Below are 20,594 nucleotides of genomic sequence, written 5' to 3' on the forward strand. Positions count from 1 at the left end.
GAAACTCAGCAGCAACTCCACTCTCAGCCCCCAGAGAGAAAAAGTCAGCATAGATTGATATTCACGAAAGAAACAAATCTGTAGAACAAAAATTGTTTTTTCCACCCAGCCTACCAGCATCAGTGAAGAGTTTTGCCTAAGGCTTGTGTGCTTTCTTGCATGGAAGCATCATGGCTTTGCTCCAAGCTCCTGCTTCCATAGGAGCTATATAGAGAGGTTCCCACGGTCAACAATACCTTAGGGACTTGAAAGAAAGCTACAGGAATTCTTCATTATTTAAAAACACACTCATTTCTTTTCAAGGGAAGGCACAAAGAGAGCTTCCCATGCAAAATAACACAGGTGAGGTTGGGCTGGAAGCCCTTGCGAAGCCACATCTTATATCGCTTGCTGAAAACGTGTTCAATCCCTGCTGAATCTTGCCCCTCTTCATTGCAAGGCATGGAGCTTTGAGTTCACTCTAATTTAATGAGAGGCTTAATGTCTAAATGTTTTGAGTACTGCTTGGGGAATAGCAAAGAAAGCCTGTCAGCAAGAAGTAGAGAAAAAGGAAAGAAAAAATTAAGCCTCTGACCCTCTGAGAAATCAGGGAACCAAAAAAGCATCCTACTGATTCTGCAAAGTTTAAGGGACTTCTATCAGGAGGGATCAAAACTTGGCTCCTAAAACTCATGTATAATCCCCAAAATAAAGGTCTGGCAGCTTCCCACCAAATGCATCAATTTTTGCCTCGATCACATAGAACTGACATGCTTATAACGGAAGCCATAATTAATAGTGTTTCACCAAAACAATGCATGGGAATCCAGCCATGTCTCTCTGCTGGACTGAAAGCGAAGTCCTACAGCTAAAAATCCCAGTTTTCCTCTCAGGGAGAACAGAACAATGAATCTGGCTGCAGAGTGAAATATTCCAGGCAATTACAAGAGCTTCAGACCTCAAAGCCACACTCTGAGCATGACTGGAACATAAATAGATTAGCAACTGCTCAGGATTGCTCTTCCTCCTGATTCACAAAGCATGTTCCCACTTTGCTTTTGATGCCTTTAATGATGCACAACCATTCTTTTAACAAGAAAAGCCATTTCACATTTTTATAAATATCCCAAATGCTTCATGTTACCCTTAGTTACCCTTCATCCCTCTACAATGCTGCTGACTAAATGGAGTCATGTTTTTCCTGCTCATTACAGTCTTGCCTTAAGCAGAGTAAACCCCACACCACTTCCTTTGCTTACATCACCCTCCAGGCAGGTAGGGAAAGATAGGACTTGCTTTGCCCTGAAGCCCTGGCCAAAATCACCCCTCTCTGATGAGCAGTCTTCAGAGGAAAAACAGATGTGGCAAGCACTGATTCCAGGTTCTGAAATAAATGCTGTGAACACTAAATGGTAACCTATGGCTCTCTCGAAGTGCTCTACAAAGCAAGTAGCATCTCTAAGTCTGTTACATTGAACGGGAAAGCGTTGGAGCAGCACAGAACTACCAAGCTATTTGTAGAAGGTCACCCAGCAATTAGTTACCAGGGTTACAAGTAAAACCCAGATGTCTTTATCACAGCTCTTCAGGCACTCTTGCCTTTCTGTCTCAAGCTGTCTGCCCCGTGTCCTGTCCCACCACCCACAAAAAATGCAAAAGCAAAGACGAACGAACGAATGAAAAAAGTAAAAAGAAAAACCCTCCAAAAAACCTCCAGCAAACCTCCACTTCCATCACTGCAGGATGCACTAGAATCCAAAGGAGCACTGCAGTCATTCACACTGTCTACCAGCAAGTGTAGGTAGCTCTCTAATCAGCATCCCTGCTTTTCTGCATCTCTGTTCCGAGCACAAGAGTAAATGCACTTTGGTGGACTGGGATCCAGCCTGAAGGCTGTTAATGCCATCAGGGAATTAATTGTCTACAAACAAACACCACAGTGGTCTGCTTTTACACATCTTCAAAAGCCTTTCACAAGTCTTCAGAACTATGTAGGTACTGCTGCTTTTTACAGATCTAATCTGAGGGTACTTACATAATTTTTAAGAACTGATTCTCAGAACTTGCAAGCCCATACTCTGAATTGCTAAATGCCTGCTATTCCTACTGACATTTAAGATCAGAGCAAGTACAGAGTTTCCACATGTCTCAGACTGTGATTCCACAATATTTAAAAAGAGAGATGCCAGTCATGGTACCCTGTACAGCAGTGCAAATGTCAGTGACCTCTGGAACACACAACTACCTTCCCGTCAAATCAGACACAAGTACATGATACAGCATTTAAGCCAGTTATGGGAAAACAAACTATGCACAACTGTCACAAAGCTTATAAAAGTATTTGAGCACATTTAAATAATTTTGTGGGGCTGTAACATCTTGTTCTGACACCAGGAGCTCTAAAGCTGGATTTAGGATCTAACTGAGAAACAGACACAAGAACCAATGTATCACAGCTTGGTTTTGTGCCTGCCCTGCAAAAGCTGACCATTTAAACTCTCAATTGGTTTCAGTAACAAAGAAGAAACCTCTCTTCATAAACTGGAATCAGTGTTGTCCAAATGGCAGTGTAGGGTTTTGTTCAGTAAGGCTTTTATCCCCTGCCAAATTACAAAAACTTTTGAAAATTGCAGTGTAATAGCACTAGCTTCCTGTAGAGCCTAAGATATGGCCTTTTAAAAATACATACTCCTTTTGGCAGCACTGAACAAGGGTGAAAACTTCAACGACGACAAAGATTAGAAATACCTGTCTTCATGATAAATCAATAAATGCACCGTGATTAAATGCTGATCACCTAGTAAGACTTAGTCCCTTTGAATTCTCTGACATATGGTGCAGAAGGGTTGTTAGTATCTATTGAACCCAGACATCTGGCTTAGGCATTAACAGTAATAACATTAATAGCAATGGTTATCTACATTTTACAGTGTGGATGGCAGAACAGCATACCCCGCTGCTTAGCACATTCGTCAATTACCCAAGCAAAGCACATCCATATTCTAATAACTAAAGCCCAACAAATTGTTCTAATAAAGTCAACTAAAAGAAACTTGCCATAGCCAAGGCACCCTGCACCTTGCATCCTGGAAAGCTGAAAACTGTTCAAGTCACTTTAGCTCCCCGTTTTTGCTCCTCTACACCCCTGCATCAGAACAAGTATTTTTAAGCAGTTCTGGAAGCTACTTCCAAGGGTGAAACGGAGGCCACTCTAAGTTGCCTTAGTCTGTAGCAGATATTTCTGAAATTCTTGCTACTATCCAGAAGGTGGTTATTTAATAGCCCATTAATTGAATTAGTCTCCAGTTTTGCTCTTTAAGCTCTACTCTGTGAAAAAAATGATTAAGAGAAACAGTTCAAGCATGTTCCAGTATAGCTAGCACACTAAGACAGAGTCAATTGCATGCATTAATCTTTAATTAACAGCATCAGAGGAACTATAATCTAGTAGTTAGAGTACTGGACTAGTTACAAAAAGCCTTCATTTTAATCCTAGATCAGCCACTGATTTGCTACTCACCTCCTGTGAGAAGGAGAAGAGAAACACCCCTCTAAGCTCTTGTTTTCCTTTTTATCTTTTGTCTGCCTTACCATTTCTTCTTGTAGCATCTGTAGCTGGGGCACTCTCTATATATGAGCAAAATTCCACCCTGAATCTGCAGTGCTGCTTGAGCAGCCCAACTGCTAATTGCAATTAACAGCAACATCAACAGAATCCGACCTATCTCAAGACCTATCTTAAATTTTTGGCATTTTTATAATACTCTCAGAAACCTTACAGATAAACCAAAGAGAGGCAGCCTGTAGTAAGGGATAATAGAAGCACATAAATGACTCCTAACAAAAACATTATGGCCCGTGTTTGAGCAACCTTCCTCACACTCACGATTTCTAAGCAATCCCCAGGCCAATGATGTATGAACCTGTTTCTTTGTTGGTTTTTTTTCCAGACATCCAACTTTACCTATTGATTAGCGGCTTCAAAATGGATATGCCCCAGTAAATGACAGCATGATGCAGCCAAAAGAGCTTATGCTTCTCCTTCATTAAGGCACATTCTTGTGTCTCTTGCATTCCCCAAACTCCACCTGTGCCAAGTCTTGCTTTTTCTCCTCTGCAACGAGAGTGTCTCTGGAATCTGATAATGGAATTTCTTGTTCACATCCTTACCCCATGCTTTCTCAAAGTCCCCCATGCTAATATTCCCTTCCTCACACAAAAGACTATCATAACCATATTGCCATTATGGGATACATACCTTTATTTCTCCAGGTGGATTTCTGATTCACTCAGCATTTGCAAACCATAGAGATAAATATTTTGTATTTAGAGTAATTTTGCATAACACATGCTATCCAACTACCTCAGCTTTTATCTCCCCTTTGTCAATATGAAAGTTTGTTCTCTATTTGTTCCACACCCACCAGTTTCTGAACGCACATAACCACTTACTCAAATAGCAAGGCTGGAAAAGCACATGATCTTTGCGGCCCATTTCCAGATGGTTCTGCTACCCCTACTAACCTCTCAACAAAATTCCCTTTCCATCTACCAGCAGAGAGGCAGGAATGCACAGCTCAGTAAAAGGGATGAGGTTAAAGCAGAGCAGCTCCCTAACTCTCAAGGAGGGGCTTATCACTGTCTGTCCACATACCAGGACAACAAAAACCTCTACTCCTCATGCAACCAGCTTGCCCGAGGCTTGTCTCTGCTTTCAGATATTTGGCTCTCCTTCCCCATGCTACATAAAACACTCCCCAGAGGCAACATTTCTGAGTAAGCACTCAGTCCCCTTTGATCTCAGAAGCAGCTGGTGCACAGCTGCTCCCCATTACTTTTGCAGTTCTCAGGAATCTCTTGCATTTTCCTGTCCTCCCTCACAGGCAGGCACAAAGTGCAAGAACACCACCAGCAACCATCTTTCGTTCTCAGGCAAAAGCTTTTATCTCCAACTCATGTCCCCTGTCTGTTCTTCCTCGAATTACTGCCTGCCTGGCCCAGTCCCAGATCTTCCCTCCTAACCTGTTCCCCAAACATGTAAGCTATGCCTTCCTGTTTCTTTTCTCCACAAGGATCTCCTCCATGCACGAGAGTCTCCTGGGGAGACGCAGTACTCCATCTGACCTTACAGGCTGCTGTCCCTCATTCCAGAAGAAAAAAAAAAAAAAAATCTTTCCTCAGATTCACCATTGTTTGCAGGTGATAAGAAAGGAGTCAATTCCACCCCATAGTTTCTCTTCTATGCGACTACAAAGCCCAGCAAGCACAGAAAAGCCCGTCTCCTAAGAGGCAAGTGCACCATTGGACCTTCCTAGGAAAGATGGGACTGTTCAATGCAGTATTATCTCACAGAGTCTAAGAGTAGACCAACTGCAGTGACAATTAACAGTACAAGGCTTTTCAACTGTATTTTGTACAGGTTTAAAGAAAACAAGGGAAAGCTAGAAACCAACTCAACACCTCAAGTTACAGGATTCAGAGACAGCATTTTAATCCCTTCCTTAGCTGGAAAAGCCATTTGAAGCCAGTGGAAGCAGCACAGCCAAACAAGTCAGCCTACAATGTTGAGCTTTGAGAAATGCTTGCAGTCCATTGCTTATTTAGACAGGAGGCAAAGGGAACTACTGACCAATCCGATGAGATTTCCCAAGACACTCATAGAAGATTAACCTTAATACTCTCATGCTAAGGACTGATGGAGCTGAAATGCCTGCTTCTCGGCTTGCCTTCCAGAACAGTCTCAGTGAGGCTATCACAGCGTACCCACCAGCACTTCTGCAGCACCTACTCCACTAACAAGCCCAAGGTGCTCTGCAAGGAAGTACTCATTAGAAAAATCACTTCACCTGGTCCTACTAATGCCATTTTAGAGCCAAGTCCCACAGCTGCTGCATCACTCCTCAGATTGCTGTGGGAAACAAACCCACACATATAAGATTCTTACTTCTGGATGGCATTTTTTTCCCCAAGTAGTACACATTACACTTGTTTTTGCACATGCATACACATTGTTGAGGAAGAAGTTTTACTAGAACCTGACAGAAAGATGAGCACATTCATTGGACCTACAGTCTGTAGCTATGAAGCTATAAACTTCATCCAACTTTTCATAAAAATGTAAGATTTTTAACTTTATATTAGAAATTTTGCTGCAAGTGTAACTTCCAGGAAAGCTCAAGTGAAAACCTGACCTTCTGATCAAGAGGAAGAAGGAAGATGCTTCTGGTTACCAGTTTCTTTTGAGAAAGTTCATAATGTCTCAACAGACACTTTCAATAGCAGACTTTAGCCAAGAATTGAAGTAATTTGCACTGATGCAGAGTAATGAAACATAACGCTTGAGTCAGCCATGTTAAGTATTTACTAGTCATGTGTCAACGCAAGAACCCAGACTCTTGTCCCTTCAATTTGTGACTGTGTGAGTTTATGTCTGGGTTTATGTCTGAGTTTATGACAAGGAGGCACTTCTGCTCCTGATAACCAAGTACAAACATCTCACGACAGGATGATTTTGAAAAACAGTGTAATGATTTAGAAAACTGTTTGCTGATTTATTGGAGTTGTCTTTGTGAACCGTTATAAAACTTGAGCAAATGGGATTATGTTTAGTGGAGGTGTGTGACAAATACCAGCCAGTCAATCACCCAGCATGGTTCTCCACACTGAAAAGAGACAACAGATAAAATAAAAATATAGAGCTCATGTGATGCCCATGGCCTTTCTGCTTGATGGTTCTACTACAGTTGTGCCCTACGTTCCAGTACCAATCTCTCACTCCATCAAGTGAACTTCAATTTTAGCACTGCATTGGTACTTTAATGATAGGTACCCACTCTCTAAAACAAAAACCAAATCCTGCCTTTCCAAACCACTGCCCAACTTTTCATGGATTTCAGCAGGAGTAACCTGGATTCTTTGTAGCTGCCTACGCTCTCAGCATCACTGCTTATTGTTAACGAAACCTGTTTCACATCAACTGCACTGTGTGAGGGCATGTCCACAGCTTTGTTCCCAGAAAGGTGTCTGCAATAAAATTACAGTGAGATCTCAGCTAAAGGAGTTGCTACTTTTGCAAGCAGAGACCGTGTGGAGATGAGGAGTGTCAGTATGTGTGTGGAGGTCAATTAAGAAACAAGCAGCAGCCTTTTGCATCACTGACAAAAATATACTTCTGATAACAAACTGTGATCTGCAAAGCCAGAGCAGGTTACTTTTTCCATGTTTAATGAGTGTTCTCCCACTGTCACACACTTTCTCCTCATCTTTATTCTCCTCCCCCCCAACCAAATCATGGAGAACACATCTTCCTTTTTTTTTACTTGCTAGCATGTAGGCTGAAATATCTTAAACAGGAAAATAAAGGTTTTACAGATCTTTTAAATAAGAAGAAATAAAACAGTAAATCCCAAAATGAGCTGTCCTTTCAAATATTTTAGCTGTCAATCTGTAAAACTAACTTTTAAACTCCAGATTTGCTCCTGAATAAAAGGACCAGCTGTAGACAACTCCTGAGAACTTAAACTCTCAAAAACGTAACTTTTTCTTAGAGCTGGAATTGGGAAATTTTTAAGAAGGCACTGTATGATGGTGAAGAAAAAAAAATCCATTCCTTCCATTGGCTACAAATAACAAACACATATACAGACTCTTAGTACTTAATCTGTTACATAACTAATTTGATAAAAAAATATTTTATTAGGTTTCTATCAGTAACATGGGATTATTAGAAAACTTCTTCTGTTGACATAGCTTTATGGAGGACAATCATCATGAGCTCCTACAGCCATCTGAAGCCAGTAGTCCAAATTCCTAAAAATTACAAAGTTGTACAAGTTCTCTCCTCCTTTGTGGAAACCATGTTCACTTTCTCTCCAGGAAACAGGGCTGTCTGCAAAGCCATGCACAGTTAAGGTCAGCCAGTAAGCCAGTTTTGGTTCATGAAAATAGCAACTGCAAGCAAAAAGACAAGATAATCAATAATTATAAAGGAATAGACAGCACAGGCGAATATACAGTATAGAGCAAAACAATCAAAGACACACTTTAGTGAAAATTTATTAACAGTTAAAACCCCCTCTTTAGTACACATTACATAAGCTCAAAAGAAAATATTCTCTCAGGAAATAAAGGAAAAAATGAGGAAATGAAATAAGATTGACCCTTCATTATTCCTACCATACTTTTAGACATGGCAAACCTTGCAAGTTACAGCAATTAGAAAAAGTTCTAAGTCGTAAAGTACCAGTTCTGAATTTCCTACGGCATGCACTGTCTTTCAAAAAATAGAACATTCAGTGAGAACAATTGCTATCAGGGAAAAAAAGACATCAGAGGAAGAAACATGGTCAGGCTATGCTTGACACAAATACTTTCACCACCAGAAAGGAAACAGATTATAAATAATCAAAGCCAGACATTATCCACTGCTCTTAAGTAGAGAATAAAAGCCAAGGAAATTTGTGTTGCAACACTTGCCTAGGGAGGCTTTCAGCATGAGATGTGGAAATCGCTCTAAGAATAATGATCATATTCCAGCTAAAGCGACAGCAATATTGTCACAAGCCAGTGCTACAATCGATAGCCATCAGGCACTTCAAGCATTGTCTCACACATGGAGCAAGGAGCTTCCAAAATTTACTGCCAGTAGCACTAGTATAGAATACAACTGATTCCACACACATTCATGACACAATAATATAATGTACTTCGATACTGAATTAGAACTGCAGCTACCCCATTCATCATTATCCAGTGTCCCACATTACAGCACTTGATTAAAAAGCTCACTATAATTTATTGTGGTGGTGTAATAACCTTGAAGTACCTGGTGATACTCTTTTTCGTTTCATAAAGGGATTTCAATTATATTTTCCATCACTAGTTAAAAATACTAAATCAGATGTATTTGAGGGCATCTGATTTTCACAGACAGGGGAAATTTAAAAAATGTAGGAGCTCAGTACAGCCACAGTTTCTTAGAAATTCGGATAAAAACCAAATTCATGACTAGAATACAGGGCAAGCACTTTCAAATTTAAAGTATCCAAAATTGTTTATTACATTTTTTATACTGATGTTAAGCTTCCAGTTCATTTCCTAATGAAAAAAAGTCTTCACTTCATATATTTTGCTATTTACTTCCAACAGCACTACTGAAAATTATTTAGAAGTGATTTCAAAAATTAAAAAGTGTTTAAGTACAAATGTTTTAGTAATGTTCTCCTGTTAGCCCTTACCACAGCTGCTCCAATAACTGAATTATCTTCTCAGGAATTATAAAACCTGTGATCGTGCACAAGAAAGCTTTTTCCACCATTGTGTTGGGCTCAGGACAGCAGTAGGTTGACAAGAAGCTAGATGAACTGTTGTCTCTGGAAAAAAACCAAACAACGAGGCAACTAAAATAAATATACTTTAAATATTTTATAGGAAGTCTTAGTAATCAAAACTTGTACCAAACAAGCAGTCTCTATGTATATCACTTAAATTAATGCCAAAGCAACTAATTACAATTATACAAAATTTATACAAAAGATCTCATAGTCCTGTGGGTTAATCCTGGTAAAGCACCCAAACACCACATAGCTGCTTGCTCACTCATTCCCCCCTAGTGCAATGGGGGAAGACAACTGAAAGGGTAAAAGGGAAAAAGTGCATAGGTTGAGATAAAGACAATTTAATAAGTAAAGGAAAAGTTGCATATAAAAGCAAAGCAAGCTAAGGAGTCAATTTACTCCTGCCCATCAGCAGGCACGATGTGTAGCCATCTCCAGGAAAGCAGGGCTTCATCGCGCCTGACCGTGACTCGGGAGGACACACACTGTAACTCTGAACACTTCCCACCCTTCCTTCTCCCAGCTTTAATTGCTGAGCATGGGATATCCCTCTGGTCAGCTGGGGTCTGCTCTCGTGGCTGTGTTCCCTCCCAGTCCCCCACCCACCCCCAGCCTCCTCATTGGCAGGGCCGTACGAAAAACAGAAGAAGCCTTGACACTGTGTAAGCCCTGCTCAGCAATAGCTAAAACATCCCCCGTGCTACCAACACTCTTGGTCACAAATTCAAAACACAACACCACACATGAGTTACTGGGAGGAAAATTAACTCTACCCCAGCCCAAAACATGGGCACCCCTAAAAACACAGATTGGTCATTCAAGACTTACAATAAACATTTATCAGCAAAACAGCCTTTCTACTTACAGAAATGTGTCTTAATCATTATTCAACTATTTCTCCAAATAAATTGTGGCTTTCCTTACTTAAAATGTATTTAAAGATCAAAGAAATTCCAATACTTACAAGCTAACTTGATTCAAGACAGCACCCAGCCATTCAAAGAGTTCCTCTGTACTGCAGGACTCCTCCGGCTTTCCTTGTAGGTCATTACTTTGTAACACTGGACACTGCAAGTCTCTTAATGTGCTGAATGTTATTTTTGGCTTCAGGGCCTGTATTTGGTTTTTTGAGAAGTATGACATCAATGTTGATCCCTCTGCACCTTAACAACACAGTACCATAAACGACTGTTATAAAACTATGAAAAAAAATGAGCACTGAATACATGAAACCTTTGTATATGCATACAAAAAAATGCCGTTATCTTGCCAAAAGCAATAGAATCTTCAGCTTCCTTATCTTCTTGGACATAAATATTAGTGGAAGATTCAGCAACTCAGTATAGCTCAGTAAATTTACTATTTAACTAACAAGCATAAATTTTCCAATAGAAAATTCAGGCAGAATCAGCTGGGTAAGTACTAAAATTAACCCATTAGAAAGAGGAACTCAAGGATGTTCCTGAAAAGGAACACATGGAACAGAGCAGGAACATCATCCCAGAACACTGTTTTCCCTGAATAATGCAAAAGTGAGCAGGCGACTATAGGTTTAAGAACAGATTTATCAATGATGCGAAGAGGAATTCTAAGATAGTCTGGAGCACAATGACTGAAGAAGAGAAGAGAGGGGAGAGGGTAGAGAAATCAGATCTCATGATAAATATCACTTTACTAGAAGAATAAAAACAACACTGCTAGGTCTTCAAATGCAGTATGGTTGTAAAAGTTAAATGCACCTTGATGGACTTGTGGTAAAGTACTAGGTAAGAGATCCAAGCCAGCAGGTAAAATTCTAAAATCCTAACCTACACTAAAAAACTAATGTAAGCAGACATACTGTAAATTCAGAGATACTAGCCACCTTGATTTTGAAGCAGTAAGGTAAATGACATAGAATCAATTCTCCTAAATTTCAAATTCCAGATAATACATGTGCTATTTTCATAAAGTAACAATCAGTCTCTAGGAGATCAAGAAATAATACCTTATTCATGACAATTCTCAAGTGCAGAACAACATTTAAATACCACAGAAAAGGCATGTATGAACAAAAGAAATTCAAGAACAGGATAGTTCACTGTAGAACACAATATCTAAGACTTGCTGTAAAAACATTTAAACTCCTTAAACTCCATCAGCCATATTTATATCATCAAGGAGAATAATTTGGGGGAGTACAAAAAGGCTTTTATAAATACCAAAGGCCACAGTGACAAAGACAGGCAGCCACTGAATTCTTGTTAATTTAGTGCTTTTATATTGATATATTTAAGTTTGAACTGTGCCAGAGCAGATCTTCCTTCAACCTATACTTCCTACTGGAAATTGTTAGACTAACGGGTTTAAAGAACATATAGTATCAACCTAAAATTCTTTGTAAAAATATAAAAAATCTTACATTTTAAATGTCTGCTGCATGTGGGAGCCTCAGCTACAGCCCTAACTTCAGGAAATATCACAGACTACAATCAAGATCCCAACAGAATAATTCCTCTAGCCTACAGCATAACTTTCCAAGTCAAAGACAACCAGGCACATTGTCAAAGCTTTTTGGAGGCCAGTGAATTTCATCCAATAAACATGTAAAACTGTCATAGAAATTACAGCAATAGAAAAGAGAAAAGATTGTTTTGCCTCTGTCATCAAGGACATGAGACACTCCATATTCCCCTTTTCTGTTCCTCTTGGTGCTGACACCACTATGTGGGAAAAAAGGGTATGAAAACAAAAAATCCTGCAGTGCTGGCCATAGCAAGAAACACCAGTTATCAGCAGAAAGGCTGAAAGCAGAATGTTCACAGAGGACACAATTCTCTTGACAAAATACAGCTCTCTTTTCCCCTTCCAGCAGAATCTATACCATGTCTCATGTCTATTAATCAAAATCTCTAAGTTTTATTTTTGTCAGTAAGGAACTAATAGTCTTTCGTGTATTATGAGCACAAGATTCTTGCATAGAAAGGCATAGAGATTTAACTTCATACTCATGAAATGATTGACCTGACCTGGTTTTGGGATATGAGAAAGTAAAGAAATGCTATTCTTCCTGAATGCTGTTAACATGGGCAGCAACAAACACAAGAAACATATCTCTGCCCAGGATCAATAAATCCAAGCATGAAGATCTGCCACCTTTACTTGGATTTATGTCACCATTTACGGTTGCAACAGCCTTCACTGTGACTCTTTCCTGAAGACTACAAGGACATGGATTGCAAGCCTTTAAACAATTTCTCTATGACAAACAAGAAGGGATCCTTGTCATATGATTAGTGCTTCAAAAGAGGGAGGGGAAACGGGAAAGACTAAAGTGAAACACAGGACACTCGTAAAGGAGCTTGTAAGAAGCTTTCATTTCTCAGGTCAGTTAACTCCCTCTCAGACTTGAAGAGCCAGGAAAAATGTAAAGAGGAGATGAGAAAGCATTCTTGGGGACATTTCTGATATCCGTTCTCACCAGTGTGGAGACTCAAAGCAGAACATCACTAAAAGCTACACATCTATGATGAAGAAAAACATTTTTGACAGTACAGACAACTCCAGTTTTCATCAATTCTATGCATATGCTGCATATTCCTACATACAGTCTGTTCTGAGGCAATACAAACAACTGAGGACTTTGAAAAATGACCCTCAGAGGAAGAACAATATTTAAGTCCCAGAAGAAAAAATAATGTAATTAGAAAACAGCAGATAAACAAACAAATACTAGAAGATAATTTGAAACAATATAATTTCTTGTAACAATCTCTTCCTTGGCTCCAACCTCAAACAAGTGCTTCAGAATAAAGCGATAAAGCATCAGACTGTGTGTTTCAGTGCACATAGCACATGACGGAAATAGGGACTCTGTAATGCACCTATAACTAATGATGAAATCAAAGTTCACCATCTCAAGTATATGACCAGATATGTAACTCAAGTGAATTAATAAAAAACACTAAAACAATGTGTATTAATAATGGTTACGTACATCAGACATTTCTAAAGAGGCAGCACCATCAAATAGGCAAAGTTTTGCCAGAAAGCCTGGGCAACATACAGAAAAGGAAATGAAGCAACTAATATATCTCCTATGAATTACTGTTGTGTTCCTGAACTGAAATGTTCTGTGTGTAGGAAGTCACACCCTCCCCACAACAAATAACCAAAACAAACAAAAAATCCCACCCAAGCACGGTTTAATCTAACTTTTCCATCCACTAAAAATGCATTTGGACAATCACAAGAAAAGCACAGTAAACTAAAAATATTTGGACTTCGTGTCAGTTACATTTTAGTTTTACATTCAGTTCTTATTACCTGTATTATCCCAAGCCAGCAGGAAGTCAAATTCTAAAGGTTTCTTTTCTTTCAAGGCCCAGAGCACTCTGTTATGTTTCTTGCTCTCAGGGTGAAAGCCAGCATCGGTCAAGTCAATAGTGATAACTGCAGAAAATGTACAAAAGCAACTGGCACTCAACTGAAATTAATTTTATTATTAAATTAATTAAGAACTAGAAGAACACAAAGAAACCAAAGAACATTAAACTCCCTTTTCACATGTCCAGCATCTTTACAAAGTATTTACAAAGTATTTGATTATGCAAATATGACTCCCCATTATGTACATAAATATTCAACTCCTGCTGTCCTTGTTTTGCTTATAATCTGGAACTGCTTCCAGTGACTGTAAGGACAGAGTCCTTTTGAAATGGCACTGACAGAAGTCCTTAAAAATATCTTTTTAATTATACAAGCTATTAGCAGTAAAAAAAAATAAATTTTTAACAATAAAAGCCATGTAGACAGCCATGACACTTTTTCAACAGGTTGTCTTTTTATTAGGTGAATTGCTCCATGGCTAAGTTATATTTATTTTTCAAATAGAAATTTCGTGATACATTTTATTTCACAAACTGAATGGTAAAACCACATCCCATTTTGCCAAAATACTTACTAGAGATAACAAGTTTCCCCTTCTAAAGTTTTTATGTAACCATCTATTAAGTGCTGCAAGTTTCAAAACATTTGAGATGGCACAGTGTTCATGTTGGTTATTTATTTTTATTTAACAAAAATCACACTCCAGATGTCTCCTCTGCAGTTATTAAAAAATTACAACATTTTCCAAGTACTTGGTATATGGAGATTAATATTTTTAAATGTATCAAACATAATACAATTCTCCCTTTCAAGCAAGCAGTCTTGGGTGAGGCTCTTCACTGATTTTTTCTTTTTTTTGCAGTGCACAAATTTTAAGGTCTACCTTAATCAGGTTAGCATTTTTCTATTTAAATCAGGAGGCATGGATACTAAGCACACTATACAAAAATTCTTGAGTCCTACATCACTCCAGCATAAACAACACAATGAAAAACTCTGAAATTAAAAATTTTATAGAGTACTGAAAAAGTCACATATTTATGTCCTTATAGTTGCTTTATTATTTGGGAAAAAGAGTAATTTTTCTTTTCAGACAGTCCTTGTATTTGCACCTGGAAGAAGATGACCTAGATAATAACTAATTTTAATGAAAGGGAAGTCTCAACATTCCTGGTTCAACATCCTCATAAGGTGCTTCTGAAATAAGCACCGTTAATATAAACAATACTTACTGTATCTCATTGCTTTTTTGCCAGAGTACTGAGAAGGGCGACCTTGCAGTCCAAGTTCCTCATAAGTATCCTTATCCACTGACAGAATTAGTTTTCCTATAAACAAACCAAACTTTAATAGAACTAATCTTCTACTTGGTTCCACTTGAAGTCTTCAGAGAACCAAATACCTTTTACAACGTTAGCTTTGGATCAATGGCATTACTAATGTAATGCGGACTCCTCAGTTCCAGTTAAATGGATCACCAGACTAATCCCTTAAAAGAAAGTTATAACTCAATTACTCTTTTTTATCAAAGAGGTCTTACGAACTAGAAAAAGAAAAGTGTAATATTATTCTTGAGACAGTCATAGCTTTTTTACTGTACTACTTAGTTCATTGCCTCAATCTTTCCTCCACTTGTCTCCTAGCACTTGCTGTGTCACTAGCTGAACGCTACATTACACAAGGGCCAGATTTAGTAAACATACATGCACTACTCAACTAAATAAACAAAAGTAGGTCTTCAGCCTCCAGGAGGACTGCTCATTGTGAGTAAACCGTACTCGTTAGCGATGAGCAAGTATGTGCTGGAACAAGTCCACTCCTATGTTCATAAACCAAATCAGTCAGCTGCTGCTCGGTACAGAGTTTCACACAACAGCTCTCTGCTACAGTCTTTGAGTTCTATCATACAAGTAAGAGAGTACAGCACAGAATACAAACAAATCAGGCTGTCACTGAAGAGTGCACATAGTGACATCAGCAGGAACTGTAACACTGCCTCTTGTAACAACTGGATCAAACAAACTCAACACCACTATCAAGTATCCATTTTGCTAGGACTGGGTTAACAGACACATGAAAGAATTCTTCTGAAGAATCTGAATTACTTACGCCCTCATGGGCACCTGTCATATTACAGTGACTTAGGCTAGAGGGCTGATAGACCAGTTTGTATTTCTCTTATATATGATATACTGTTAAACAGAAATAAGACAATGTATTTGAAGCACAAAATAGCTTCATTTTCTCTGCATGTAAAATTCTACCTGAGATGTGTGACGTTTTATAATGTTTTGTCATAAAACTGTGATATAACTGAAACAGAATTTTAACGGGTTACATAGTTCTTAAGGAATCATGGAATCATCACAGAATGGTTTGGGTTGGCAGGGACCTTAAATTAGATCATCCAGTTCCAACCCCCTGGCATGGGCAGGGACACCTTCCACTAGACCAGGTTGCTCAAAGACACATCCAGCCTGGCCATGAACACCTCCAGAGATGGGGCAGCCACAACTTCTCTGGGCAACCTGTTCCAGTGCCTCACCACCTGCACAGTAAAGAGTTTCTTCCTAACATCTAATCTAAATCTACTCTCAGTTTGAAGCCATTTCCGCTTGTCCTCTCACTACATGCCCTTCTAAAAATTTCCTCTCTTGCTCTCTGCAGGCTCCCTTTAGGTACTGGAAGGGGCTCTAAGGTTTCTCCAGAGCCTTCTCTCTCCAGGGTGAACAACCTCAACTCTCTCATCCTGTCCTCATGGGAGATCATCTTCATGGCCCTCCTCTGGACTCACTCCAGCAGGTCCCTATCTTTCCTGTGCTGGGGACCCCAGAGCTGGATGAAGTACCCAAGGTGGGGTCTCACGAGAATAAACACCTACTATTTTAAAAGTGCTCTAAGCAGTGCTGGTAACTTTCTGTTTTGGTACAAATTCTGTCTTAAAGATCAGTAGGAAATAGGAAGTTGGAATGCAATGTTTTCACAAAAATAATCCTCTGTATCAATTCAATTATGATTGAAGCATTGACAATTTGACTATACATAAGCAAAGCTGATTTTTAAATTTCCTTTATATTAAATAATTTAACCACATGAATGAAGAACAAGGTTAAAATTAATATTTTTACAATTCAAACATATTTCTAATAAAGTTGGCAAGCACAGTAAGCATTATTTTTCAGTTTACATCATCCCAAATAAAAAGAAAAAAACAAACAGACCACAATTGATATATATTACTGAAAACAAAACAGATCCCCATACCATTTGGTAGCAGAGCTGCAGTATTATCTTGATCAATTTTTGTGTTATAGGTAAGGGCGTAGCACGAACCTTTAATAGTAAAAGAGAAAACAATGAGATTACACAGTTTTTAAAGACAGGCATGACAATATAAGCAATTCACCTCACGATAACCAAACATGCCAAATACCACCTGAATCACTCTAAACCCTTGTGTTTTCATCAAGTAACTTTCTTCCACCTTCTCAAGCAAAATAGCATTTTTATTATTTTTATAAGCCTTGGACTGGCAACATTTTAAAGAATCTATAATATGGATAACATTAACAATATGCCCCAATACGGAAACACTTCCTTCCGTTCCACCTGTGACTCTCCCCAGTCAGCATACAGAAAAACCAATTTTTTTCCAGACACATTCCTATTCCCAGACCACACAAAGACAAGGGGAAAGACACTCACATTACTAAATATATTTTGTAGCATTATCTGCCACTAAACAATTTTGATTTTTAAAATAGAAGTGTCAGATCCTGTGAACTCTGCACACAAATGTCATATTGCTTCCAGAAAACTACTGGCATAAAAGAACATTGATGAGATTAAAGGAAGTACGAAAAGAGTCCCACACTGAGCAAGTAACAGATCTCTTTTTCTCCTATTTCATCTGCATGTTCTCTGTTCTCCTCATCTTTTTTCCCTGTAAAATTTTTGTTTTTCCTCCCTGGCTGTCAGCTGAAGAGTACAAGCCAAAGAAGTGGGCCCTGCAAGACGAAAACAGCATAGTCTGAGTATGCCACAGCAAGCTGGCTGGGCAGAGGCTGTATCTTTCTTCATATCCTCTTTACTCCTGCTATGTAAGGATGAGCTGCTGCAGCTCCATTAGCAAAAAACCAAAAAAATAAGGAAGCATATTTTTTCTCTTGGCTGCTGTGTAACACAGCTCTTCGTTGAAATATGAAGGAATGAGAAAGGGAGAAGGGACTCGATTTCGACAGGAATCTGCATAAAGATAAGCTGTGGAAGAAACAGGTGTGAGGATACATGGAAGCCTTCTTGATAGCTGGCTTGCAGAATTAAGACAGAATAGGGAGAAATTAATAAGCAACATTGATAGGAGTTTTGGACCCAGTGGGTGTAAATAAATATTTACACATCACAAAGCAGAAAAAAGCAAATAAAGAAACTCATGCAGAATTTGCTTAGTACTTTTCCTTCCCTTCCTTTAGAGCATTTTTCAGAATAAATAATAATAAATGGATTTCACTGTGCTATGAAAAAAATACATTATTACTGCATCTGTCATGTTCTGATTCTCTCCTTACCTTTCTTCACGAAAGCATCAATGAACTCGTGAGTGACTAGTTCGTGAATGGATAAATTCCTCACCAGGTAGTACTCTCCAATATCTGCAATTGTGCTTTTCAGCACTTCAGGCAGCAGGGCACATTCCGGGATCAAAAAAGATACCTATTAGGAACATATTTGTAATGTAAATCCTATGTAAAAATCTGTTCTGGATAAAAATCCAAACAAACAAAAAACAAGAAATACAAAAGAAAACCTCTACTTTTCAGACATCAGTATATTACACCCAAATGAGAGGAAAAAAGTAACATCAAGTGATTGTCTTCAAAATGTATCCATTTCCGTAAAGTCTCAAGGTACACCAAATACGTTATTTGAGGGTTTTTTTTTGCATTTTATATGTTATACTAACAGTATTTTATGTGTGTATGTAAAGACATGACTGTACACAATATGAGTTAATAGAAGACCCGATTTCACATCGTTATACAGCTAGCTCAATGTTACACTGGAACACCTCCTTCAGCCCTTGCTGCCCCATTTGTTGAAGAAGTTGTAACCAAATAGGTAGGCTAAGCATTTAGTGGAAAAGACAAAAGCAGAATTAGTTTTTGAATCGATACATTCTCCTGTGTAGAATACTTTAGAGCTCATAAGAGCAAACGCACCACCAGAACAATACCTGAAGACAGGCTTACAATTTTCAAATGGAAGTCACAAGACGTGCAGTAAGGCTACACCTTCTGTAGCAGTGCTTTAATTTAACAGAGGAAACTGATTTTCAACAGGGATCAGCATCCAGCTTTTCTTACTAAACTCAGCATTCAGTCCTTTGGTTCAATTGCCTATCTTTAATTTACCTTTTGCTTGAAACCTTTCTGGTACGTGCTCCATAGTCAAAAGAACGCTTCAGTCCAGCAGATCAGAGAAAATAAGGTTATTACATGGCCAATCATGAAGCTTCCCAAGCAGCATAAAGGTCTGTCCCCTTGCTCCTCCCTCCATCCCTCAATAAACTTCTTTCCCAAAGCTCTTGGAGTACAGGTACATATCTCCTTTGGCATAGATGTGGAAGAGAAGCAGGTACTGACAGATGGGCTGCCTGCCACACAAGTAGAAAGCTTTCTAATTAGCTGGTAAAAAACATGACTAAGGAATTTAAGGAGGAATTTCTTCATAGAAAGGGTGATTAGACACTGGAATGGGCCACCCAGGGAGATCATGGAGTCACCATCCCCTGAGGCGTCTAAGGAAAGACTGGAGTGAGTGCAGCGGTCTAGCTGACATGGTGTTAGGCCATAAATACATACAACAAAGGACTCTGATCATCTGAGAGGTCTTTTCCAACCTAACCGATTCCGTGATTCTTTGAGACCACAAGAGGGTCTGACTGGAACTTACAACAGTCAAAGACACGAGAGCGAGCTGCCAAAACTGGACATCCCAACACTGAGGTGTCCAAAACAACGGAGCAGTTGACCACTGCATCACGATACTTTGACAGAAGCAAGGACAAAATGACGAAATGCGAGAGGGCTTTCAGGTTGCCATCTGCAGCCAGACTTCAGCCAAAGCCTCCCTCGCTGCTGAGGGAGCCCCTCAGCCCCTCCCTGCTGGAATCTGTGGGTGCCGCTCCCGGTGGGACTTGCTGACAAAGCGCTGTTACCTCTTCCAGTGGCTCGCCCTCTTCTCCTCCCTTCTACAGGTCGGACTCGATGACCTCAGAGGTCTTTTCCAACCTAATTGATTCCGCGCTTCCTCGCGCCAGCGCGGTCTTGCACTCTCTGAGGCGCTGCGCGACACCACAAACCCAGCGGGGGCTAATTGCTCTTCCACACCCCTCACCCCGCGCGGGTGGAGCACCAGCGACGCGCCGCTAGGAGCGGCTGGCCGGCAGAACCGCCAGAGGGGATCGGGGATCCCTCTGTCCCGCCGGGGAGGCCCGGGCGGCAGCTCCTTTGCCCCGCTCCCAACCTCAGGACGCTCAGGCCCGCCCCGCCCGGCCGGGCTCGCGCCGTCCCGCGCCACTCACGCGGCAGCTGTAGGCGTGGTCCCGCACGTGCGCCGCGTGCCGCGAGCGCGGGTGCCGCGCGTGGCCCTTCTCGCACACCAGCAGGTGCCGCGGCACCCGCGCGAGACGGGCCGGCATCTTCCCAAACCCCGCCGCTCCTTCTCCCCGCTCCTCCTCCTCCTCCTCCGCCCACCGGGAGCGGCCGGCCGCCGGCAGGAGGGCGGGGAAGGGGCCGCGCCGTGAGGTCACGTCCGCCGGCTGCGGCGGTGCCGCTGCTTCCGCCGTGGGGCGCGGGGGTTCAGGGGAGCTGCCCGTGCCCTCCCGGGGCGTGTGGGAGATCGGGGCGCTCG

The 20,594-nt window shown here is 40.3% G+C and overlaps 1 protein-coding gene across 1 annotated transcript; it reads right to left on the minus strand.

Annotated features, from left to right (window-relative positions):
• Positions 1-7,632: 7,632 nt before the first annotated feature.
• Positions 7,633-20,415, minus strand: RPP40 (ribonuclease P/MRP subunit p40). Its single transcript, XM_050323235.1, has 8 exons — positions 20,266-20,415; positions 18,251-18,395; positions 16,947-17,015; positions 14,915-15,010; positions 13,620-13,745; positions 10,279-10,477; positions 9,216-9,350; positions 7,633-7,929 (listed from the first exon to the last, which is right to left on the minus strand). The coding sequence occupies exons 1-8, from the start codon at positions 20,380-20,382 to the stop codon at positions 7,731-7,733; spliced, it is 1,086 nt and encodes a 361-aa protein (XP_050179192.1). The 5' UTR covers positions 20,383-20,415; the 3' UTR covers positions 7,633-7,730.
• Between the last annotated feature and the right edge of the window lie 179 nt (positions 20,416-20,594).

The sequence above is a fragment of the Myiozetetes cayanensis genome, unplaced genomic scaffold (assembly GCF_022539395.1).
Source record: "Myiozetetes cayanensis isolate MyiCay16 unplaced genomic scaffold, myiCay2020 scf1, whole genome shotgun sequence".
Taxonomy (NCBI): Eukaryota; Metazoa; Chordata; class Aves; order Passeriformes; family Tyrannidae; genus Myiozetetes; species Myiozetetes cayanensis.

Excerpts from the sequence above, each read along its gene's own strand:
- RPP40 (XM_050323235.1), bottom strand. The coding sequence starts at position 20,382 with ATGCCGGCCCGTCTCGCGCGGGTGCCGCGGCACCTGCTGGTGTGCGAG. Across the intron at positions 15,011-16,946 it reads TGCAGCTCTGCTACCAAATG|GAAAACTAATTCTGTCAGTG; the intron begins GTATGGGGATCT and ends GTTTGTTTATAG. Across the intron at positions 10,478-13,619 it reads GCTGGCTTGGGATAATACAG|GTGCAGAGGGATCAACATTG; the intron begins GTAATAAGAACT and ends TGTGTTGTTAAG.